General features: G+C 35.2%; 1 protein-coding gene and 1 pseudogene across 2 annotated transcripts in view; both read left to right on the top strand.

The window, feature by feature from the left end:
• Positions 1–18,057, top strand: part of LOC311077822 (complement C3-like) — a 515,769-nt pseudogene extending 497,712 nt beyond the window's left edge. The window contains exons 39-40 of the transcript XR_014609571.1: positions 16,053–16,191; positions 17,572–18,057. The product of XR_014609571.1 is annotated as a complement C3-like (transcript). The remainder of the gene's footprint in view (positions 1–16,052; positions 16,192–17,571) is intronic.
• A 2,651-nt stretch (positions 18,058–20,708) lies between these two features.
• LOC311077823 (complement C3-like) overlaps positions 20,709–24,738 on the top strand; it is an 88,802-nt gene continuing 84,772 nt past the window's right edge. Inside the window, exons 1-6 of the mRNA XM_084106453.1 lie at positions 20,709–20,727; positions 20,949–21,020; positions 21,108–21,535; positions 21,611–21,806; positions 21,892–22,060; positions 22,543–22,616. Coding sequence (XP_083962579.1) covers positions 21,462–21,535; positions 21,611–21,806; positions 21,892–22,060; positions 22,543–22,616 — 513 coding nt within the window. The 5' untranslated portion in view covers positions 20,709–20,727; positions 20,949–21,020; positions 21,108–21,461. The remainder of the gene's footprint in view (positions 20,728–20,948; positions 21,021–21,107; positions 21,536–21,610; positions 21,807–21,891; positions 22,061–22,542; positions 22,617–24,738) is intronic.

The raw sequence follows: 24,738 nt of genomic DNA, 5'->3' as shown, positions 1-24,738 counted from the left end.
CCTGCTGCCGTCACAATATATGAATATTACTCACCAGGTGAGCTATTGCTGCATGTACACACACTATTTCTTTTATCTATAAAAACAATTAAACTGAAGCTCTCAAATTAACATGTTAATTCTGTGCCATTAAGTATTAACATTTGAATGTTCCTCCAAAACTCTTCTCCCCACTGAAGACACCTGTTGAACTGCTCCAGAAATTGCTCTATTAACCTCATTTCCAAACATCTCTTCTCAATGGGGATTTTTTTGCACCATCTAAAGTTAATTAGATATTTTTATTCACAAATCAACTTAGTCTAACATAGTTTTACTGTAAATTGAGAGAATATCAATGTTTCTTTATGGCACCGCTCTACCACAGTGGAATTGCAGTAATGTATTTCCTGATTGGGATTTTTTATAGGTAGTAGCATCAACAATGTGATTGCAGTTATTGATTTATTTATTTATTTATTTATTTATTTATTTATTTATTTATTTATTTGTTTGTTTGTTTGTTTGTTTGTTTGTTTGTTTCTTTGTTTATTGAAGGTGATTTTTGTAGTATAGTTATCAACAAAATTAATTCTTCTGTTCAGAAAATGAAAACATCAATATTTTACGGAAAGGGCAACAGGAAGAGTGCAGAGCTAGCTCTTCCATGTGATGAGAGTGTGGATGAGTTAGCCAAATGATAGGGAATGGTAGGGATTCAATAATAGGGATCTACTTATTTTTGGTTTGCATGGTTTGGTTTGAGTTCCAAGTATATAAATCTATCAATTTCCAAAAGAAATATGCATTTAAGTAGCAAAGAAAATCATAATTTTATAGAAAAACTACTTTTTTGACCGTTTTCCATTGTGGTACAGCGTTGCCATATCGCAACATTTCCTTAGAGCCACCCCAAACAACAAGGAACTCAGGGGTTATTCAAGATTATAGGCAAAAACACTCAACAGGGCCAAAACCATGGAACAGATAATCAGAGGAGCACTCAGAAATGCAGTTGTGACTTAGTAATGAATGACTGAAGAATTGTTATATAATATTACGAACAAGTGTTATAAAAATTGCTCTGTAAAATAACGGTTATCTACACAGCAAAAACTCCAGTGTTAAATTAACACTCCTGGGAGTACATATGAGACCACACTTGTAGAGTGTAAAGTGTTAAAATATGAGTGTTAAATTAACACTCAAGAGTGTTAAAGTTAATGAGATAATTAAGTGATTAATTGAGTGATGATTGATCATTATTGAAGACACCTGATGTTAACAAGCAGAATCACCGAAGGAGAAAATCACAAATTGTAAGCCACCGTTATGGTGATTATTGGTTGCTTTAGTTGGGCTCTTGACCCTTATATTATTAACTTTAGACTTTGTTTGGCTGTTGTATCTGAGTCATAACTGCCAGATGAACAAAGAAAAAAAGTGATCTGATGGTGTTGGTTATATTATGACAATCATCATTTGAACTTGATCACTGAACTCATATTTCTGACTTAGATTTATGTTGTTGGTTACACAAAGGACTTCTTAAAAGTTGTTTTGAAAAAAAAACAAATCTTTCTTTCAGGCACACACAGACATCAAGATTCAGTCTATGCATCTCAACAATGGTGACGAGCAGAATATTCAATTAGGAAAAGTAAATTACATAGACAATTCAGATCATAATTTATTCATACCGCAATGCATGATGGGAGCCATTAATGAGTTGTGATTGGTGGCAGCCACTGCAACATGCTTTATTATTGTCACCATTGTTGAGATTCACAGGCTGATTATTGATGTCTGTGTTTCTAAATAAATTAATTAATTTGAAAGTCTTTTGATCAGAACAATGTTTATAACATATTTTGGATTACATGAAAAATACTGCAAATCATATGTTGTAGAATCACAGAGCTGCTGTAATTAACAAATCCAAACTATCTCAATAAGTTTCATTTTTCAGATCACAACATGATTATGTCAAAACATAACCAACACCATCAGATCACATTTTTTCTTTGTTCATCTGACTGTTATAAATCAATAACAGCAGACAAGCAAAATTTAAAGTAAACATGTAAGGGTCAAGAGCCCAACTAAAGCAAACAATCATCACCATAACGGTGGCTTAAAATTTGTGATTTTCTCCTTCAGTGATTCTGCTTGTTAACATCAGGTGTCTTCAATAATGTTCAATCATCACTAAATTAATCACTTAATTATCTCATTAACTTTAACACTCTTGAGTGTTAATTTAACACTCATATTTTAACACTTTACACTCTACAAGTGTGGTCTCATATGTACTCCCAGGAGTGTTAATTTAACACTGGAGTTTTTGCTGTGTACTGGTAGATGTGGTCGCCAGCAATGTACTGTTATTTACAGCCCTTTACCGTTAATTTACACCTCTCCTTTTTAACAGTATGTTACCGTAAAAATACATTGGAAGGTAACTCATATCATTTGGGAAACCGATTGTTTCAAACAGTTTTTATACTAATTTATACTGATAGTACACTGTAAAAAATAAAATCAATGACTGTCAGCTACGGCTGCCATACAAAAACCGCAAAATTAATGAAAAATATCCCAATATAAATAAGTGCAAAGTACTTTTACAGAAATATTCATTAATCTTTTTTAACAGAACACACACAGTTAAAACACAGTTATTTCACATTTATTTTCTGAATTTTTTACTGAAAAACATGCATGATTTGCTGTGAGTATACATCACTGAATCAGCAACTACACAGTTACTGTCAGTTAAATAAAGCAACATGCAGCATATCATCAGTGTTTCGCTGCTCATCCTGGACTGAAGCTCAGGCTCTACTCTTCAACACAATGGTGACACACGAAACACACCATACAGAAACACTTTAAACCCCAACAGAACATTAAACACTACCAGATCTCTCAGGATCTCAGCATCTTCACTTATTACAATCCAGACTTTATTTCTTTCATACTAACATTCTTATTGAGAATTAACAGAGGTTTAGAAGTTGAAGTTTTATTGAAAAGACTAAAGTTTGATGTCACCATGATGGAGATCAGTGTTTGCTTTAGTTGGGCTCTTGACCTTTTAAGTTTTAACATGAGTTTTTCTCTGGTTGCTTTAACTGTGTGTCTCTGATGCATGTTTGTTATTGCAGGAATCCAAGAGAAACTCAGATCAGATGATGCTGGTCACTTTTTAGTGATAATGGTCGTCATGTAGTGTCCTGCTTCATTTATACCATCTGAAGTGTAATATCTGATTAAGTCAATAAATATTAGTTGTTCATTTTACATGATAAAACTGCTATAGAAGATCCTGTACTGCTGTGATATTCAGATTTTATGAAGTCATTACACAGAAAATCAAATAGAGTCACTCAGACATCAAGAATCAGCGTATGAATCGCAACAATGGTGACAATGAAAAAAAAATCTGAACTACTATAAAGTCACAAAAAGGCTTTGTTGGTTGTCACCATTGTTGAGATTCATATGTTGATTCTTGATGTGTCTATACTACTAAAAAAAAATTAACCAGCTCAAAACTACTTTTGTATAATATATATTTTTTTAAAATTCAGATTGTTATAATACTGATTCCATACTGATTAATTATGGCATTAATTAAAGACTTTGTATAAATCTAAATTCCATCTACATATTATGTAATTATATTCAGAGATTTGTCTGACATATCAGATCATCATATGATGATTATAACATCATCAATTAATGACCAAGATCAACTGATATTTTCTTCTGCATTTATTGCTATAATAAATGTGTATCGAATACACAATTAAAGCAGACAGAGAAAACTAAAGTTAGAAACTCACGGGTCATGAGCCCAACTAAAGCAGACACTGATCTCAATCATGGTGACATCAAATTTATTTTAAAGTTTTTTACACTTTATTTAAATTAGCATATTTTACTTTAATTTTATGGTTTTTGACCCTTTTTTGTTTGATCATAATAATGCAGGAAATACCTGTGAAATAACAGGGGTTTTTTTTCAGTTTATTTAAATTAGAATATTTTACTTTAATTTTATGGTTTTTGTTTGGCAGCCGCAGCTTCCAGTCATTTGACCCTTTTTTTACGATTTTTTTACAATGAAGGTATTTGATTATAATAATGCAGGAAATACCTGTGAAATAACAGTGCTTTTTCGGTTTATTTAAATTACCATATTTGACTTTAATTTTATGGTTTTTGTTTGGCAGCCGCAGCTGCCAGTCATTTGACCCTTTTTTTACGATTTTTTTTTACAATGAAGGTATTTGATCGTGATTATTCAGGAAATATCTGTAAAATAACAGTGTTTTTCAGTTTATTTAATTTAGGATGTTTTACAGTTTTTTGGGGAGCTGACAGTCATTTGACCATTTTATCATTTAACTGTTTTGTTACTGTTTAATTACAGATTATATTTGTAATTTTACATACATTTTTATGTAATAAAAACAGAAAAACAGAAAAAATACTGTATGAAAAATACAATTAATTTTCTGTATAAAAAATGTGAATTACTGTAATTTGTCATTAATGTCACAATACCTAAAATAACAGCTGGATTTTTATTTTACAGATATTATTTGTAATTTTACAGTGTTTTGAGTACAATTTAAAATTAAAGAAAATGATCGTCAAAAAATCACAGTTATTTTCTGTTAAATTAGGATTTTTTTTACAGTGTACTGTGATCTTTCTACAATTGAGTCCACTGAAAATAATATCTCTCAAAGGGATCATGACATGAGAAACCAAATTTGCCTTGATCTTTTGGTATATAAGAGATCTTTGTACCATTAAAACTTCCTGCAAGTTTCATAGTTTAAGACGTCCTCTCCCCATTATAAACAAAGCATTTATTTAATCAAGCTCTAATTACAGCTTGTTGGGGACCCATGGTAAGAAGTGACGTCAAGAGCCCAACTAATGGAAACACTAATCACTGATATGGTGACTTCAAATGAAACACATTAGAGTTAAACCTCTGTTAATTCTCAATAAAACCTTTTGTAGACGTCTGACAGAAATAAAGTCAGTCTGGTTAGTAATAAGTGAAGCTGGTAATGCAGTTTGTGGAGTTGTTTAATCCTCCTCTGCTGAGATCTTCACAGATTTAATCAGAGGTGGAAAGTCCAGGGGTCAGAAAGTAAAAGTCCTGCCATATATTTATTCCACCCATGAACTCACACAGCAAAAACTCCAGTGTTAAATGAACTCTCCTGGGAGTTTATTTGGCTCCAGACTCAAGAGTGTTAAAGTTAATGAGATAATTAAGTGATTGATTGAGTGATGATTGACCATTATTGAAGACACCTGATGTTAACAAGCAGAATCACTGAAGGAGAAAAATCACAATTTTAGTTACCATTATGGATATCGGTGTTTGATTTAGTTGGGCAGTTGACCTTTAAATGTTTAACTTTAGATTTTGTTTGGCTGTTGTATCTGAGTTATAACAGCCAGATGAGCAAAGAGAAAAGCTGAACAGGTGGTGTTGATTGTGTTTTGACAGTCATTATTTTACTTGAATCACTGAACTCATTTAGAGCCTAATCTCTGATTTAAATGTATATTGGTCATTACAGCATCACAGTGATTCTACAGAATAAGATCCAGATTTTTCAATTTAATCTAAATGATTTCTTAAAAGTTGTTCTGATATATAAAAAAAAAAAAAATCTTTCTTTAAGGCACACACAGACATCAAGAATGAGTGTATGAATCTCAACAATGGTGACAAAAAGAATATTCAATTAGGAAAAGGAAATTACTAAGACAATTCAGATCATAATTTATTCATACCGCAATGCATGATGGGAGCCATGAATGAGTTTTGATTGGTGGCACCCAGAATGCACTGCAACATGCTTTATTATTGTCACCATTGTTGAGAATCACAGGCTGATTATTGATGTCTGTGTGTCCAAATACAGTACTTCTTTAAAGTCTCTTGATCAGAAAATCTTTTAAGAAATCTTTTTGATTATATTGAAAATGCTGAAAATAGTATACTGTAGAATCACAGGCTGCTGTAATCAACAAGATAAACCTAACTCTCTAAATGAGTTTTTGAGTCAGGTCAAATGATGATTATGTCAAAACATAACCAACACCACCTGATCAACTTATCTCTTTGTTCATCTGAGAGTTATAACTCAGATACAACAGCCAAACAACATCTAATGTTAACAGTTTAAGTGTCAAGAGCCCAACTAAAGCAAACGCTAATCTCCATAATGGCAACTTGAAAAAAGAGATTTTCTCCTTTGGTGATTCTGCTTGTTAACATCAGGTGTCTTCAATAATGCTCAATCATCACTCAATCAATCACTAATTTATCTCATTAACTTTAACACTCTTGAGTCTGGAGCCAAATAAACTCCCAGGAGAGTTCATTTAACACTGGAGTTTTTGCTGTGTGAGTTCATGGGTGGAATAAATATATGGCAGGACTTTTACTTTCTGACCCCTGGACTTTCCACCTCTGGATTTAATGTCTTCTTTTCTCTTCAGTTGATTTCATCAGCAGGCAGGCATTATGAAAATATGTTACTGTCACGTTTATGTTCAGTTAGTTTCACTTTCATGGACTTTTAGTTTGTCTTCCGTCACGTTTCCTTTGTTCTAATTTTCCGCCACTCATCAGTAACCATAGACATTCATTGATCACAGCTGGAAATCAAGGAAGTGATTAAATTGAAATATTTAGTTGTCATTGTAGTCTCTAAGCTTAAGTTTAATGCCCCTATTAAGAAAATGTCTAAAGGCCCGTACACCAAGGACGATAAAGATATAGGCTATAGTTCTAAAAATCGTTCTCAATGTTAAAGAATAGCAGAGTTCACACCACAGCTATAACGATAAGGATATGCCTTATAGAGAAATGATATCGTTGGGATCACTTTCGGGACGATTTATTTATTTTCAGCTGTTGAACAATAAAACACTGACAGCCAATCAGAATCCATTCTAATTTAAATTCTCGTGGATATTGCAGAGAAGTTAATCGCCGAGGTCCAGAAAAAATCCAACACTGTTTGACAAGTCAAGCCCCTTTTGAAGACAGGAACACCATGCCTGTAGATTTAAAGTTGCAATCAGAACTCAGTTTTCTCTACAAAGCTGAAACAATGGCTGAAATCTTTACAGCAATGTGAACACTGAGTACATTAGGCTTATTCAGGTTAAGTGTTTTTTTTTGTTTTTTTTTTGTTTTTAGGATAATTTATATTTTATGTTTGTGACTGTGTATAAAGTTACATATGTGCTTAGGTAGGCTAAGTCAATATGCCATTGTTTGATTGTTTAGGTACAACATATAAACACCATAGTCTTTTGTTACGAACCCCTGTTTTTAAGATGCTCGTTGAGAAAGGGGTCAGCAACATAAAAGGAGACGCGAGGCAAAGAGCACTTTAAACATTTATTATAAGACTAATAAATGATTGCACAAACTCACATCTCTCATTCCCCACATGTAAAAATAACACTTAAACTATACTAAAGTCAAAATATACTTAACAGAGACTAACAAATAGATGAAACCAAAATAACATCAAATAGAACACAACTTGTCTTCAACGGCTGGCTGGGCATCATGACACACACGGGATTCACCGCTGCGTGACTCAGTCTGTTACACACTTCTCTTATATACTCTAGCAGGAGCCATTAGAGCAATGGGACACATGTGTGCAGGGGCGGAGCCTAACACTCAGAAGAGAAAAGAGACTAATCAGAGCACAAACAGATACACACAAAATACAAATACAACACTCATAAGGCTTAGGCCGTAACACTTTTGTATATGTGTATTTGTATTTGTTTTCTTCCTTATGATAATTGTTTGTTTTTTGATTTTATGTAAAGGAAAGGTAAAAATTATTTTTCTGATGATTTACTCATCTGACACAATAATGTCTTCAAATGATACTCATTTGTGAGCTTTTTTCAGCAGATATAATGTAATATTTCTTGAAATTAGCATTTTTAATTAATTGACCTCCCTGCATTAAATCAATCAATCTCTCTCTCTCTCTCTCTCTCTCTCTCTCTCTCTCTCTCTCTCTCTCTCTCTCTCTCTCTCTCTCTCTCTCTCTCTCTCTCTCTCTCTCTCTCTCTCTCTCTCTCTCTCTCTCTCACTCTCTTCCGGTGTGACTGTTGAGCGAGGGTGTGTGAGCGTGGTGCAGAGCGGTGTGAGTGAAACTTTTTTTCTCTCTTTTTCTGATTATCTATTTTTGTTGTCTGTTTTGTTATTTGTTTTCTGTTTAGTTATTTGGAGGGTCGTGTGCTGTCCGTTAGTCGGAGGCATGGCGGCCCAACAAACACAGGGGTTGAATACACTCACGAGACGCCACGCAATTAAGGTAGCATCAGCTGTGAGCATTGAGGCATGTTGTTTGGCCGTTGGAGAGTTAGTTGGACATTCTAGCGTCTTGTCAGCGTCTAGAATGAACAATGCGACTGTAGTTTTTCTAGATAGTGTAGACAAGGCAAATGAGTTGGTTGAGCAGGGAATTGTCATCGATGGGGAATTTATTTCAGTTCTACCACTTTCTATGCCAGCGAAAAAGGTAATCATTTCTAACGTACCACCTTTTGTTAGCGATGTAATTCTAACTCAAGCGCTGTCGCGCTATGGTAAATTGGTGTCACCGATAAAAAAGATCCCAATCAGTAGCGAATCGCTGTTATTGAAGCATATTGTTTCATTTAGGCGCTTCGCATACATGATAATTCCGGATGACGCCGATTTAGATTTAGGCTCAATCCCAATTCACCCCTTGCCCCTACCCCTTTGCCCTACCCCTCCGTTTTGCGCGTTCCTGTGAAGGGGTAGGGCTGTCTCAATTCTCTTTTGGTTGGAGGGGTAGGGGTAAGGGGAAGGGCCAGATAGCCCTTGAAAGTCTTGGAAGTTTGTGATAAACGTTGGCGCATCTCCTGTGACATAGGCGCTAGCGACGATGTATAATGACATGTAACGGTGTAGTAGTGGTGTCCCATTTCTTAGGGGAATATTTTCACCCCTACGCCTTGACACTCTGTTTCAAGGGGCAAGGGTAAGGGGTAGGCGAAGGGTTAGGGGTAGGCGAAGGGTTAGGGGTAGGCGAAGGGGTATAATATAGAATTGGGATTGGGCCTTAACTTTGAATTTTCGAATTGAGGATTTTAGTTATTCGATTTTCGTCACGACTGGTAAAGTCAAATGCTTCGGATGTGGCAATAAAGGGCATTTAATTCGGAATTGCCCAACCAAAAATGTTGAGGGAGAAAAAAGTAATGAAGTAGTTGTACAGGGTAAGGAAAATGATGGAAAAGAAGTTAATGTGGAGTGGATGTTCAAGAAGAAGGTTCGGTAGTGGTGGAGAAAGTGGTAGATCGTTCGGTAGAAATTGAGGCTGAAGTAACGTTAGCTTCATCTCAGATTGAACAAGCAGATCCAATTCCTAAGAATTTACCTACAAGTAGTGTTTTAAGTGTTTCTGATAGGGTGGTTTATCCTTCAGAAAGCAAAAAAGGTGCAAATGGTGAAGAGTTTCAAATCAGTGTAATGGCTGAAGAAGCACAGTTGACACCAGAACAAGAGCAGTTTTCATTTAAGACACCGCAAAAAAGAAAGATGAAAAAGAAAGTGCTAGATGCAAAAATCAGTAAGACAACTGAACTACGAGATGAGGATATTCAAGATACGGAAAGTGACAGTGATTTGTCTGAATGCAGTGAGAGTCTTTCTCAAGGTGAACTTAATGTACGTAGTTATGATCTTGAAGACATTAAATTGTTTCTCAGGTCAACAAAAAATAAAAGAGGTGTAAAAGTGCAAGAATATTTTCCTGATTTGAAACAATTTGTGGATCGGGCAAAGAGTTGGATGGCTAGTGATTCATTTACCAATAAAGAAGCGTGTAGGTTGAAGAAAATAGTGAGGAACATAAATATCGCTCACAATGATGTGGAAGAAAAGGAATAATTTTTCCTGTTGGTATGGCGTTGTGTGTTCTTTCTCTTTCTTTGCTTTCATTATGAATGAAATTCATATTGCATCTATGAATGTTAATGGGGCGAAAAATTGTAAAAAAAGAGCACACATTTTTGAGGAAATTGAGCAGAAAAATATAGACATAACTTTCTTACAGGAAACTCATAGTAGTGTGGAGAATGAGGTTGACTGGATGAAGGAATTTAGTGGATTATCCATTCTAAGTCATTACTGAAATATAAGTGGTGGGGTGGCTGTTTTATTTAATAAAAAGTTTAAACCAACTTCGTATGATGTAGTTGAAGTTGTGAAAGCTTTTAAAGAAACGAAAACGTCTTTTAAATCCTTACAGCAATGGTGGGATTATGGAAAGGTACAAATAAAGCAATTCACACAACAGTATACTCAAAATGTCACAAAAGAATTTAATCGTTCTGTAGAATTTCGTGAAAAACAATTAATAGATTTACAAAAGTTGTATCAATCCTCGGGTGATAGTAATATTTTGGAAACTTGTTTTAGGAAAAAAGCTGAACTTAAAGAGCTGTTAGAGTTTAAGGCACAAGGTGCTTTAGTTCGTGCAGATTTTTTAAACATTGATCAGATGGATGCACCTTCCAAGTATTTTTTTGGTCATGAGAAGAAATGGGCAGAAACGTTTAATTCATGCCCTACGTTCTGAGGATGGCAATTTGTTATATAATCCCAGACAGATTCGTGATGTAGCAATGAGTTTCTATCAATCCCTGTACAAAAGTGAACTTAAGCCGGAAAATAAAGGAAAATCTCCTTTTCTAGAGGATTTACCAAAGATCTCAGAGGAGTCCAGTGAAGAACTGGAATGTAGCCTAACCCTGGGAGAGCTGTATAAGGCACTCCATGATATGGAGTCCGGGAAAGCTCCAGGTATAGATGGGCTTCCGGTGGACTTTCTGAAAGCGTTCTGGTCGGAGTTAGGAGTTGACCTGCTAGAGGTATTCAACGACAGTTTGCTGAAGGGTGGGCTGCCGTTGAGTTGCCGAAGGGCAGTAGTTACTCTCCTTCCGAAAAAGGGGGATCTTTTGGAGATCAAGAACTGGAGGCCGGTATCACTTTTGTGCAGTGATTATAAATTACTTTCTAAAACTTTGGCTAAGAGAATGACTAAGGTAATGGGACAGGTGATCCATTCAGATCAATCGTACTGTATACCTGGTAGGTCAATATTTGACAATATTTCTTTAATTAGAGATGTTATACAGGTTTCCAAATTATTTAATATCAATTGTGGTTTGTTGTCTCTTGACCAAGAGAAAGCTTTTGATCGTGTTGAGCATGATTTTTTATGGAATATTTTAGAAGCTTTTGGTTTTAATGAGAATTTTCTAAACATGATTAAAATTCTTTATAGTGACATAGAGAGTATAATTAAGATTAATGGTGGCTTATGTGCTCCGTTCAAGGTCAAAAGAGGTATTAGACAAGGATGTTCGTTATCTGGAATGTTGTATTCTCGTCATTGAACCCCTTCTACAAAAAATCAGGAAGAATTTAGATGGTTTCAAGATACCTTTATGTGAATTTGATTTTTGTTTATCAGCTTATGCTGATGATCTCATAATAGTAATTAACAAACAAAGTGATATACATGTTTTATCTAGACTGATAGAGGATTTTGGAAAATGGTCATCAGCAAAAGTCAATTGGAAAAAAAGTGAAGCTTTTTTATTAGGAGATTGGAAGGAAGGGAAAACAAGTCTTACTGAAGGTTTGTGTTGGAATAGGTGGGATTTGAAATATTTAGGTTTTTTTTGGGAGATGATAATTTGTTACAAAAGAATTGGGATGGTGTATTACAAAAAGTTAAAGGACGTTTAGATAAATGGAAGTGGCTTCTACCCAACATGTCCTATAGGGGTAGAACGCTTATTGTAAATAATTTGGTTGCCTCTTTTTTATGGCACAGACTGGTTTGTATTGATCCTCCTGTGAAACTAATAGCCGAAATTCAAGCGGCTTTTGTTGATATTTTTTTTTGGGACAAACTTCACTGGATTCCACAGAGTATTTTATTTCTACCTAAGGAAGAAGGAGGCCAGGGTTTGATTCACTTACAGAGCAGGATTGCAGCTTTCCGACAAAGACTTCTTGATGGACCGATGAATGTGAGTTGGAGGGCAATCAGTTGTGCCCTACTTAAGACTGTTGGAAACTTCGGAATGGACAAATCTCTTTTCCTAATGGACCCTCAGTGTTTGGATCTCTCGAAATTGACATTTTTTTTATCAACATCTTTTTAAGATCTGGAATCTTTTTCACATTGAAAGGACTGAAAATGTTCACTCAATTTTTTGGTTACTGAATGAACCCTTGATACTTAATGCAAGACTAGATGTTTCTGCACCCAATTTCCTACCAGGATTTAGTAGGATTTTACAAGACTCAGGAATTTATGTTTTAAATCATTTATTGTGTTTAACTGGGCCTGTTTTTCAGAATGTACAAACTTTTACTGAAAAGCTTGGAATTCGATCTGTTCGTTCAGTTTCTCGTTATCTGAATAAATTAAAAGAAGTGTTTACGGATGAAGAAAAATTGATGTTGGAGGAATTCTCCTTAGGGACTAATATTCCTGACTGTGAAGATTTGTTTCCTTGTTTGTTAATTCAACCAAAAATTGAAGAGTGTTCGGGATGTTTTATTCAACAAAGGAAGTTTTCATCTGTTGATTTTTTTTCATGTGTTGGAAAAGAGCTGTATAAAATGTGTGTGCTCGTTCTAAACAAAAAAAAGTTGAATAATAGAGTTGATACCCCTTGGCGTGCTGTGTTAAAGTTGGGTGATGAGGTAAGACCTGAATGGAGAGTGTTGTACAAGCCACCATTATCAAAAAGAACAGGAGATTTGCAGTGGAGAATCTTGCATGGAGCTGTTGCAGTGAATTTTTATTTCAGTTTTAGATCCGAAGAATAACTCAGGTTGTCCTTTTTGTTTAAAAAAAGAGACTGTGTTTCATGCCTTCATGCAATGTATCAGACTTGGACCTTTGTTTGAAATGATAGAAAGACTGTGTAATAAGTTTAAAGAGTGTTTTTATCCTGAGACTTTTATTTTTGGTTTTAAATATGATCAAAAAAAGCGAGTTGTTTTTCAATTGTTGAATTTTATTTTGGGACAAGCGAAGTTGGCAATATATATGAGTAGGAAAAAAAAAATAGAGCAAAAAAGCAATGATGATGTTATTTTTGTTTTTAAATCGTTACTTAAAGCAAGAATTTTGATTGATTTCAGATTTTATAAAGCTATGTGTGATCTTTGTACTTTTAAAATGAAATGGTGTAGTTGGGAAGGTTTATGTAAAATTGATGATGATGAGTTATTTTTTTGTTTTTAAATGAATGTTTTTTTCTTTAACAAATTATGATGTGAATTTATAGAATAATGTGTGATTTGGTTAATTGTAAATAAAGGTTTGTTTTAAAAATCAATAAAAATCTCTCTCTCTCTCTCTCTCTCTCTTTCTCTCTCTCTCTCTCTCTCTCTCTCTCTCTCTCTCTCTCTCTCTCAGATGCACGCTGTATGAAGTTCTACCACCCTGAAAGGGCAGATGGCGCTATATACAGACTGTGTAAGGGAGACATGTGCATTTGTGCAGAAGGTATAAACACACACAAATAATAATATAAAGTGACCATATCCTGAACTTTTGTAGTATTTGATTTAGTTACCTTCAGTCTACTTGTAATTTTAAACATTATGTTTTTTTATTCTTGTATGTGAACAAGGAAACAAAAAAAATATTTATGTGTGTGTGTGATTACAAGTGTGCATTAATAACTTCTCTGAACACAGAAAGCTGCACTTTCCAGATGAAAAACAAAGTCGATGAAAGTGATCGTATGGATAAATCGTGTGAAGCTGGCATGGATTATGGTAGGTTATTTAATTGTCATGACTGTTTTACTTTCATAAATCAAGAATTCATTATTTACACCCCCCATGTTGTTGTAAACCTACATGATCCGGTTGTTTTTCAGTGGAACTCAAAAGGAATTGTTTTCCACACAGCAAAATCCCCAGTATTAAATTAAAACTCCTCAGTGTACATATGTGTCCACACTACAGGGTGTTAAAATTAACACTGAAGCAGTGTTGAAGTTAATGAGATAATTAAGTGATTAATTAAGTGATGATTGGCCATTAGTGGTGACACCTGATGTTAATAAGCAGAATCATTGAAGGAAAGAGAAAAAACAATAACAGAAAAAAGAGAAACACAAGAACTACAACTGACTTCGTGACATTACACATTATTGCACTTATTATTACCAGTTTGAGTTTATTTCTGTCATACATCTACTTGAGATTCAACAGAAGTTTAGATGGTAATGTTTTATGGAATTTTTTGTTTCAAGTCACCATTATGGTGGTCAGTGTTTGCTTTAGTTGGGCTCTTGACCCTTTTTTTGCTGATAGTTTTTCTCTGACTGTTCCAACATTGTGTTTATAAAGCACATGTGTTACTGCTAGAGAAAACATGACCTGCTCACATTATGTTTTGATGATGACATTATCAGCATGTAATGACCTGATTCACTGTGTCATTCAGTCTAAATCTTTGACTATATGCTTGATGTCTCATTTTGTAGTCCTGAGATTTGACAGTTTGAGATTCAACAGCAATATGAACAATTTTGAAGATACTTTGTGTACAGAAGTTATTGTTTTTAAACACACAGACATCAAGCATCAGCATATGAATCTCAACAATGGTGGCAATAAACAAACTAGTGACAAACAGATCAACTCTGAACGTCACAAAACTAAAGTCATAATAAAACAATAGCAAAATAAAAGCAACCAGGAAAAAATGAAAATTACAGGACAATTCAGCTGCATAATTTATTCATGCTGCAATGCATGGTGTCAGCCATGGATGCGTTTTGATTGGTGGCTCCAATCATGCACTGCAACATGAAGCATTTGTTTGATTGTCACCATTGTTGAGATTCATATGTAGATTCTTGATCTCTGTGCGTGATTTTAAAACCTTCGGATTATTAAAGCATTGCTGAAATTAACTACAGTAGAGAAAAATTAATAAAGTATTTGTATAATCAGTTTATAATGCTGGGTGCCATCATTGAATCAGGTCACTAGTAATTTCATCATTGAAACATAACCAGGGCTGCATTTCCCAAAAGCATCTTAAGCCTAACTTTATCGTAGATCAACTGCAACAAATGGTTTGTATGATTAAGTTAGACTGGTAAAATGTTAAGCTCCAAAAATGGCAAACTTTGTGAGAGCAACAGACCCAAAATTTCACTTTTAAAAAAATACTTTAAACCACATTAGAGTCACTGGATTACAGATTTAGCTTTTTTTTTTCTTCTCTTTGGTACCTATGAAACTATTAAGACTAAAACTTAATTTAGAAGCAAGTTGCATTTGAGCGCTTGTTATATGCACAATTTTATACAAAAATAAAGATTCTTTATTGGCGTCTATGGTTCCATGAAGAAATACTACACTTTTTTTTTTTTAAATCACTGTAAATATTCCCTTCAAGTGAGTTGTTAACTCAAGAACCATTGGAGCCAATTCATCCAGTGAGCGGTCTGATCAAATGGAGTTTTTCTTTTTCAAATGGGAAATATCTTAGTTTTTGTTGTCAGAAGTCAGAGGTCTGGAACAACATGACGTAAATGATGACAATGTGCCTATTTGAGTGAACTATTCATTTAACCCCTGTGTAAATTAATAAAAAAATAAATAAAAAGATTTCTGCCACTGAAATCCAATCTAATCAGTTATTATTCCAGTAACAACATAACATGTATGTTTGACAGTTTATAAAGTGACAGTGGATAAGATGGATCTGGCACATGACTCTGACATCTATCACCTGAAGGTGGACCAGGTGCTGAGAGAAGGTACGGTTCAATGTTCTCTCCATGCTACTCCACAGATCATGAAATGTGTCTGATTCTTGTTAAATGCAGTCTTTTCACTCAGATACATATTCAGCATGAGGCTAATTTGGATTGTAGAGAAAGTGTGTCCTAAACACTGTTCTGTCCTGTAGACACTGATGATGATGATGTTGAGGGGAAAGTCAGACAATTTTTGGGTCGTCCCAGTTGCAGAGAGAGTTTGGGATTGGTAGAAGGCAAGTCGTACCTCATCATGGGCAAATCCGAAGACCTGCCAAGGCTCGGAGGAACGTAAGTGTCCACTCTGTGTCTGTAAATTACAGAATTTGCCTGAGCTTTATGTATTTAAAGTCTGCAGAATGTTGTTCATGGCTCAGTGTTTGGACAGTTGTATAATGCATTTTATATAACCTAGAATAGACTTGAACAAAGTAAGACTTCAATAAACTTGAATAAATAAAGGCATACAATTTTTCTCTTTCCCCTCCAGTTTTTATTTATTTATTTTTTAAGTTGGCTTTTCCCTTGAGCATTTTTGATCATTTTCACAAACATTTGAAAGCTGTATGCATTCTTTATCAACACTTGTGTGTTGGTAAGTTTAATAAAAAAAAAATAAAATAAAAAATTTGAGCAAAAAGCTGAGAAAATCTCGTTTTTGTCAGATTGAATTCAGAACAATGATCAAAACACAGATGAGTAGATCGAGTCCATCAACACCCCTAAAGCTTCACAGTCGTTTCCTCTTTATGGGTCGACATTTCATTCTGTAACATTAGCAAGTTTTGAATAATATGCTGTTTAATGTTGGTGATCACGTTATTTAACATATGATTACATATGATATCGCTTCTTCTCCTGTGTTTTGATCAGGAGATTGTCTATTCTGAAATATCTCGTCAGTGGCGGGGAAAGAGTTAAAAATATGTGATGAACATGGGTTTAAGTTATTTTGATTATTTTTGTGGGGTTTAAAGTAAAAAAATTATAGGTGGTATATACGGTATTACTCTTTCCCCCGCCTTTGACAGAATTTTCCGGCAATCCATGTTTTCACTGTTATATGGTAGGGGGCGCTATTATGCATCTGGAAGAGTACAGAATCTCCTGATCAAAACACAGGTGAAGAAGAAAGAAAAACAAGCAATAGAAGCATTGCTTACGCACATGTAAGCTAACGTGATCATAAACATTACATAGCATATAAATCAAAACTGCCTAATGTTTCCGAATGGAATGTCGACCCAGTACGAGCTGTAGGACTGTGAAAGCATTAGGGGTGTTGATGATTATTAGAGGCATTGGGGGTCTAATTATGAGGCTGTAAAAAAGAAATATTGACATAAGTGAACACTTATATTTATTTAAAGACAAAAAAGCTATTTTGTTTTAAAATGTATGACAAACTTCAGTATGACGTAAGCATTATGCAGGAGGCAATTACTTTTGACAAGAAAATCATAAACCTGAGAAGACTCCATTAGACACATATAACACATATTTTGACCTGTTATTAAAATACATGTTTGGTTCCGGTGAAACTGAGTGTGTATTAAATGTTTTTCAAAAATGTATAAAAACCAACACGAATACAAAGATTGTTAAAATAAAGAGTGTAGTAGTTAAGTCAGTAATTTTGTCTGTTTTGTCTTCACTTGTCTGTTGTTTTAGTCTGCAGTACGTCTTTGGAGAGCACACCTGGGTTGAATACTGGCCGACAAGAGAGGAAAGCCGAACTCGAGAATACAGGGAGCGGTACATCGGCATCTCTGCGCTCCAGTATAGCCTCCTCAGATACGGATGTGCTTCATAATGTTGATTAAATGTTCAAAATGTTGATTACAGGAAATGAAACATCCTCTCTTGCATACTCTCAATAAATCTTAAATAATATTGTTGGAGCTAAAATACTTTAAAAAAAAATCATGAATTCATTTCAATTTCAATTTAGAATTCTGCCTAACTAATACCTTGCAAGAATATTCTGATAACTTTTTCCAATCCGAATCACAAATCCAACATTATAAGTTTTGTGTGATATTTTACATGTGTATCTCATTTTAATAATCATAAGAAACTTTAAAGGATAATTTCTGGATATCTGAATAGGCTAAACATTATTCAAAAGAAGAAAAAATAAATGCGTTCAGATGATTATTCCTGACATTTGCTTTCTGACAGGAGTTGATGTGGATGATAAAAGATATGGAAGAGGTATTGGGATAAATTAATTTCTACAAAAAGCTAAACCTCAAGAGGCCTGATGTGGAGCATCTCAAGTCTTGTAAAAGTCTTGTAAAAAATTACTGTAAAATTTACAGCAACATTATACAGCACACCTGTAAAAGCATCAAAACAAGAGCAGCGGTGCATTTACAGGTCTTTAATGTAATCTTTACAGTATGTTACTGTTATTAATAATGTACTGAATTAAAACCTGAGTTAACTCATTTCATTTGAGGAAATTGATTGGTCAATTGCCATTAAATATTTATACTGTGATATTTAATTTGAATCCACTAAGAAAAAGACTTTATGAGCTGATTAGAAACATCAATTTAACTAAATCCTACTAGTGATCATCATCACACATGAATGCATTGAAGAACTTAAAAACATCATCAATGCATCAGCAACTACACAGTCACTGCCTTTAAATAAAGCAACATGCAGCATAACATCAGTGTTTTCCTGCTCATCCTCGACTGAAGCACAGGCTCTACTCTTCAACACAATGGTGACACACAAAACTCAACAGAAACCCTTCAAATCCCAACAGATCATTAAACACTAACAACAGATCTCCACTATAGCATTATGTGCAAAAACACATAAAATCACACAAAGCAAATCACAGAATTGTACTTTTTTGTTTAGTAAATTTGACAGTGAGATTTTACTGTAAACAACCAACTGAGGAATCTAACATCACACAGACGGGAAATTGATGTACACTGTAAAAAAGAATACATTGATTTTATTAATATCTAATTAATAAAAATGAGGCAACAGATTACAAGCAATATTATTAATTAAATTTAACAAATTAGAATTGAGTAATAATTAATCAAATGAATTCCTTAAAAGTTAACCATTTAAAATGAGTAAAATTTACAAAATATCTTTTATTGCCAACATTGAAGACACCTGGTGTTAACAAGCAGAATCACTGAAGGAGAAAACCATAATTAAAGTCACCATTGTGGAGATCAGTGTGTGTTTTAGTTGGGCTCTTGACCTTAAATTATTAACTTTAAGTTTTGTTCGGCTGCTGTACATGAGTTATAACAGCCAGATGAACAAAGAGAAAAGGTGATCTGATGGTGTTGGTTGTGTTTTAACACAATCATTATTTCACAATCATTTGACCTGAATCACTGAACCTCATATAGAGTCCAATTTATGAGTTAAGTTAACTTTATTAACTACAGCAGTATAATATTTTTAGCCTTTTCAATGAAATCCAAATGATCAAATCAATAATAAAAAATAAATAAATAAATGTATGTGTTTTTTGTTTTTTTTTAGGCACAAACACACATCAAGGTTTTGTGTATGAATCTCAGCAATGGTGACGAACAGATCACCTCTGAACATAAGCTCATTATTTATTCATGCAGCAATGCATGATGGGAGCCATGAATGAGTTTTGATTGGTGGCACCCAGAATGCACTGCAACATGCTTTATAAATGTCACCATTGTTGAGATTCACAGGCTGATTATTGATGTCTGTGTGTCTCCTTTTTATGTAAGAGAAACTTTTTAGAAATTATTTGCCTTACATTGTAAAAGTTAAAAAATATTATGCCGTACAAGGCCAGTGCTGCTATAATTAATAAAGTAAACCTAACTTATAAATTGGACTCTATATGAGTTCAGTGATTCAGGTCTAATGATTGTGAAATAATGATTATGATAAATCACAACCAACACCATCAAATCATCTTTTCTATTTGTTCATCTGGCTGTTATCACTCATGTACAGCAGCCAAACAAAACTTAAAGTTAATAATTTAAGGTCAAGAGCCCAACTAAAACACACACTGATCTCCACAATGGTGACTTTAATTATGGTTTTCTCCTTCAGTGATTCTGCTTGTTAACACCAGGTGTCTTCAATGTTGGCAATAAAATATATTTTGTAAATTTTACTCATTTTAAATGGTTAACTTTTAAGGAATTAATTTGATTAATTATTACTCAATTCTAATTTGTTAAATTTAATTAATAATATTGCTTGTAATCTGTTGCCTCATTTTTATTAATTAGATATCAATAAAATCAATGTATTCTTTTTTACAGTGTAGTCTATTGATTTGTTTTTCAATAAATAAACTGAATTAACGTTTTTTTGGCACACATTACCACCAACAACACTAAATCAAGACAGAATTTCATTTATAATGATAATTGGTCATTTTGAATGGATGAATGAGACATTTTGGCAAGATTTTTTTAAAAATTGACTGTTCATCTTATTGGTCCAAGACCTTTGGAGATTTGTTGCACTTGAACTTTGACTGGATTCAATGAGTTTATTAGCCTGGCTAACAGACTTCTTTCGCATTGAGATGTGGTCTGGGAACCACATGTTCATTTTCTAATTTCATTTTGCATGGCAACCAAGCTTAAAATGTACTTTTTCTCTCATATGTTGGAGAGCTCTTGTAACATGAACTTATACTGCATCCTTTTTATATTGAGCAATTGTGGTCTCTAATTTCAGGTTTACTATGAGTTTGCGTCTGAAGGTACAACGCTTTTGAGAAATAACTTATGGGTGGAGAAATCAGGAAGTCAGCAAATTCTATCCTGCAGAAAGTTTGTGTGTCTTCTTTCATTTATTTTCAATTGAAATATTCAAAAAGCCAGTTGAAAACCTAGTAAATAACTTGTAGTTTCATGTATTTTAGACATTCTCCAATGACATAACAAGAGCAAACAATTCATTAATTGATTGACATTTTGCAAGACACTCTCATTTTAATATGTGTTTGGTTTTAATGTCATTACCTCTTTAATGGACCTAATGATTTGGGTTAACAGGCGATTTGTTGGAGTGAGACATTTCACATGCTATTTGCAATGGAAGCATGTTTGATCATTTTACTGGCAAGGGTAAGGCCTGCTGTTTGCATTTAGACGTTTTTTGTTTAGTGCTTCTCAGTATCCAAACTGATGCTTCCTTGCTCCTTCGTCCTCCAGCAAAGAAAGGAAAGAAGAATGTGCAAACAAGCAATTGAAGCACACGTCATCCTTAGTTTGAAGACAAGACACAAGCAACCTTTGATGTGGAACTGGGTGGAGAACACAAGATTTTAGGCAACCAAAACTGTAACGGATGTCTTAAACGGTTTCTTTTGAAAAGAGTTGCACAACACAAACATGTACACATAGCTGATTTTCTGCTTGATCATACTTTAGTTCCTCCACTCGAGTTACTCAACAGTTAGCTCTGAGGACAATGATGATATCTTGAAATGAGGAGGGACATGAATAAATGATAAAAGTCGAAACAATGCTCGCTTTAAGTCACAAACACAGGAAAGGCAGGTGAACATGATGCATGTGGAGGTAGTGACGCTGACTGCCATCGTTCTGTGCTTCCCTTTGCTCACATTATGTGACCCACTGTAAGTACATTCATTTTCGAAATGTCCAAAAAAGGATTGTTTCTTGTGACAGACAAATAACTTTCACTTCCTCAGATATATTCTGTCAGCTCCTAATTTGCTGAGAGTGGGTTCCTCAGAGAACGTGTTTGTGGAGGCTCAGGATTACTATGGAGGAAACCTGAACGTGAGGATCTCAGTGAAGAACTTCCCAAAGAAAGACAGGGAGATCACGTCCAAACCAGTGACACTGACGGCAAACAACAATTACCAGATCCTTACTGATATAAAGGTGAGAGCTCCATAATTACAGTGCAGCGTTTCTCATTAGTTAATTATCAGATTTAATTCAGGCTGAATGATTATCTGTTCTTTAGATCCCTGATGATAAGAACTTGTTCTCTGATGATCCTCTGGAGAAGCAGTATGTGTATCTACAAGCTCATTTCCCATCTCACACTCTGGAGAAAGTGATAATGGTCTCATTCCAGACTGGATATATATTTGTACAGACAGACAAGCCCATCTACACGCCTGCTAGCAGAGGTACGATTATGTGCTAAGTTCACAACGTAATTTCAGGAGGATCTATCTAATCTTTCAAATAACTGCTGGAGCATAAGCAGCCGCTCACCTTGCTCTGGCATCAGCTGTTTTGGCGTCCCTCCACCTCCCCAACTCCACCAACATTATTTAAATAACATAATTATAACATCTTGCTACCATACTCATCATGTAAGCATTAGTAGTCCCACTGGAGGGTATATCTAAGCTCGAGTTGAAGCTGCTTCATTGAGCCCTCCATTGTGGACAGCAAGCCAAATACGCTTAACCTTTTTAGCTTAAAGATTATATGGGCAAAGGATCTCATGAAATACTTGGAAATGATAATGCTCAATGTAAACTTTATACATAAGCATAACATAATTGTTTATTATTAAACTGACTGCTGTGTGTATCAGGGTTTGAATCTGAGTAAAAATCATCAGAACTCATATTTCAGTTTTTTGCTTTGACCTCTTTTGCAGTTCGATACAGGATTTTCTCTCTGACACCCAACATGGAACCACTCAGTCAGACTGGAGTCATGGTGGAGATCATGGTACACACTTATATAAGTGCACACTGTTATTACATACACACACGGAATTCGAATGCGCATGCGTCGCGTCTGAACGCGTTGTTGTCTTTGGAGCTCTATCGATTTGATTTATAATTCTTGATTTTTCCCTTTAAACTCACTTACAACGAACATTTTCTACTTTTCCTCACTGAGAAGCACTACTGCTCAAACCTCATAGTTACAACGCGGACTGTTGAGCAGACGCGTCTCAAGCCTATTATCCAACGCTGCATACTCTATAGGTTACGTCCGTGGATCACGGCTGAACGCGTCTTCTCCACACTCAACAAACATGGCGAATATATCATATGTAAGTAGTCTACCTCTTGGTGCAGGTGAAGATACATTTGAGCTGCACGCGTTGCAGTCTGAGCTGGAAGCTGTTGAAAAACAGATCCACGACCTTTTAGTGAGACAAGCCTAGCTGATAGACCGGCGGTTAGCTCTTGAAACATCACGCGCCGATGCACACAAATCAGTGATTAACGTTACTAACCCGCTGACTCCGACCTCGTCTACTCCGTGCGTTAGTCAGCATCGGGCCCGAGCCCGAGCGCCGAGGTCGCGATCAGCCATGGTCTCGTTCACTCCGGCTCCAACACGCCACCACGAAGCCTGGATGGTTCCGCAGCGGAAGACGCGAGTCAGGTCTAGACCAAGACTCTCTCCGCCCCTCCCGGTTTTCGAGTTATCCACACAAAACCGCTTCTCCCCACTTCGCGAAACCGAACGCGATGCTGTGATCATCGGCGATTCCATCGTTCGGCACGTACACGCTACGTTAGGTAAAAGTAAGGTGCACAGTCACTGCTTTCCTGGTGCTCGTGTTTCTGAAATTGCTGCTCACGTACCCGAGATTCTGAACGATGACGAGCGCGTCGGAACTGTGGTATTGCACGCGGGAGTGAACGACATCAGGCTGCGCCAGACAGAGGTTCTGAAGAAAGACTTCAGGAATCTAACCCCCAATTTCCACCAGATGCGTAACGGCTGCGGACTGGCTCCGCTGCGTGACAGCTCCGTGTTCCGTCGTCCGTCAATACCCACCAGGTCCGGATTTGTTGCGGAACGGCTGCGGTCATGACTGACAGCTGACTTCACGAGGCCCCATGTAATCTCGCGAATTCTGGTGTGATCGCGCGATATGTAATAAATTAATGTCTAAAATCCTTATTCTATTTATAACTTTACTCAAATTTAATATTTCATTAACGTTACAAAACATAATATCTGTAAATAAAGTTCTTCATGCTAATCAAACAATCCTGCAATGGCTACTTAATTAAAAATTTTAATGTGTTTTTAACCTGTATAGCTATATAACTCCTCATTACGAGTACATAACTAGCTATTTGCTTTCTATCTTTATTTCTTGGACAAAAATAGTGACTTACCATCCACACCAATCCCTTCTGCTATAGTTTTCCACGCCGCATCCTTTTTAATGTTGTCCTCATAAAAAGGATGTGAGGGGTCATACACAGCAAAAAGTCCAGTGTTAAATTAACTATCCTGGGAGTTTATATGGCTCCAGAGTCAGTGTTAAAATATGAGTGTTAAATTAACACTCAAGAGTGTTAAAGGTAACGAGCTCATTAAGTGATTAATTGAGTAATAATTGACCAATATTGAAGACACCTGATGTTAACAAGCAGAATCACTGAAGGAGAAAATCTATTTTTTTTAAGACACCGTTATGGAGATCAGTGTTTGATTTAGTTGGGCTCTTGACCCATAAAGCATTAACTTTAAACTTTGTTTGGCCTTTGTATCTGAGTTATAACTCTCAGATGAACAAAGAGAAAAGGTGATCAGGTGGTGTTGGTTATGATTTGATAATCATGATTTCACCTGAATATCAACTCTCATTACAGAGCCTGTGATTCTACAGCAAATGATTTTTATCATTATCAATATAATGCAATATATTTCTTAAAAATTGTTCTGATAAAAATACCTAGAAAATTGCTTTAATTAGACACACTGACATCAATAATCAGCCTGTGAATCTCAACAATGGTGACAATAATAAAGCATGTTGCAGTGCATTCTGGGTGCCACCAATCAAAACTCATTCATGGCTCCCATCATGCATTGCGGT

Source organism: Abramis brama (assembly GCF_963993115.1).
Source record: "Abramis brama genome assembly, chromosome: 2".
NCBI classification, from domain to species: Eukaryota; Metazoa; Chordata; class Actinopteri; order Cypriniformes; family Leuciscidae; genus Abramis; species Abramis brama.
Note: the sequence above shows the minus strand (reverse complement) of the source record. Positions and strands in the feature narration are given on the sequence as shown.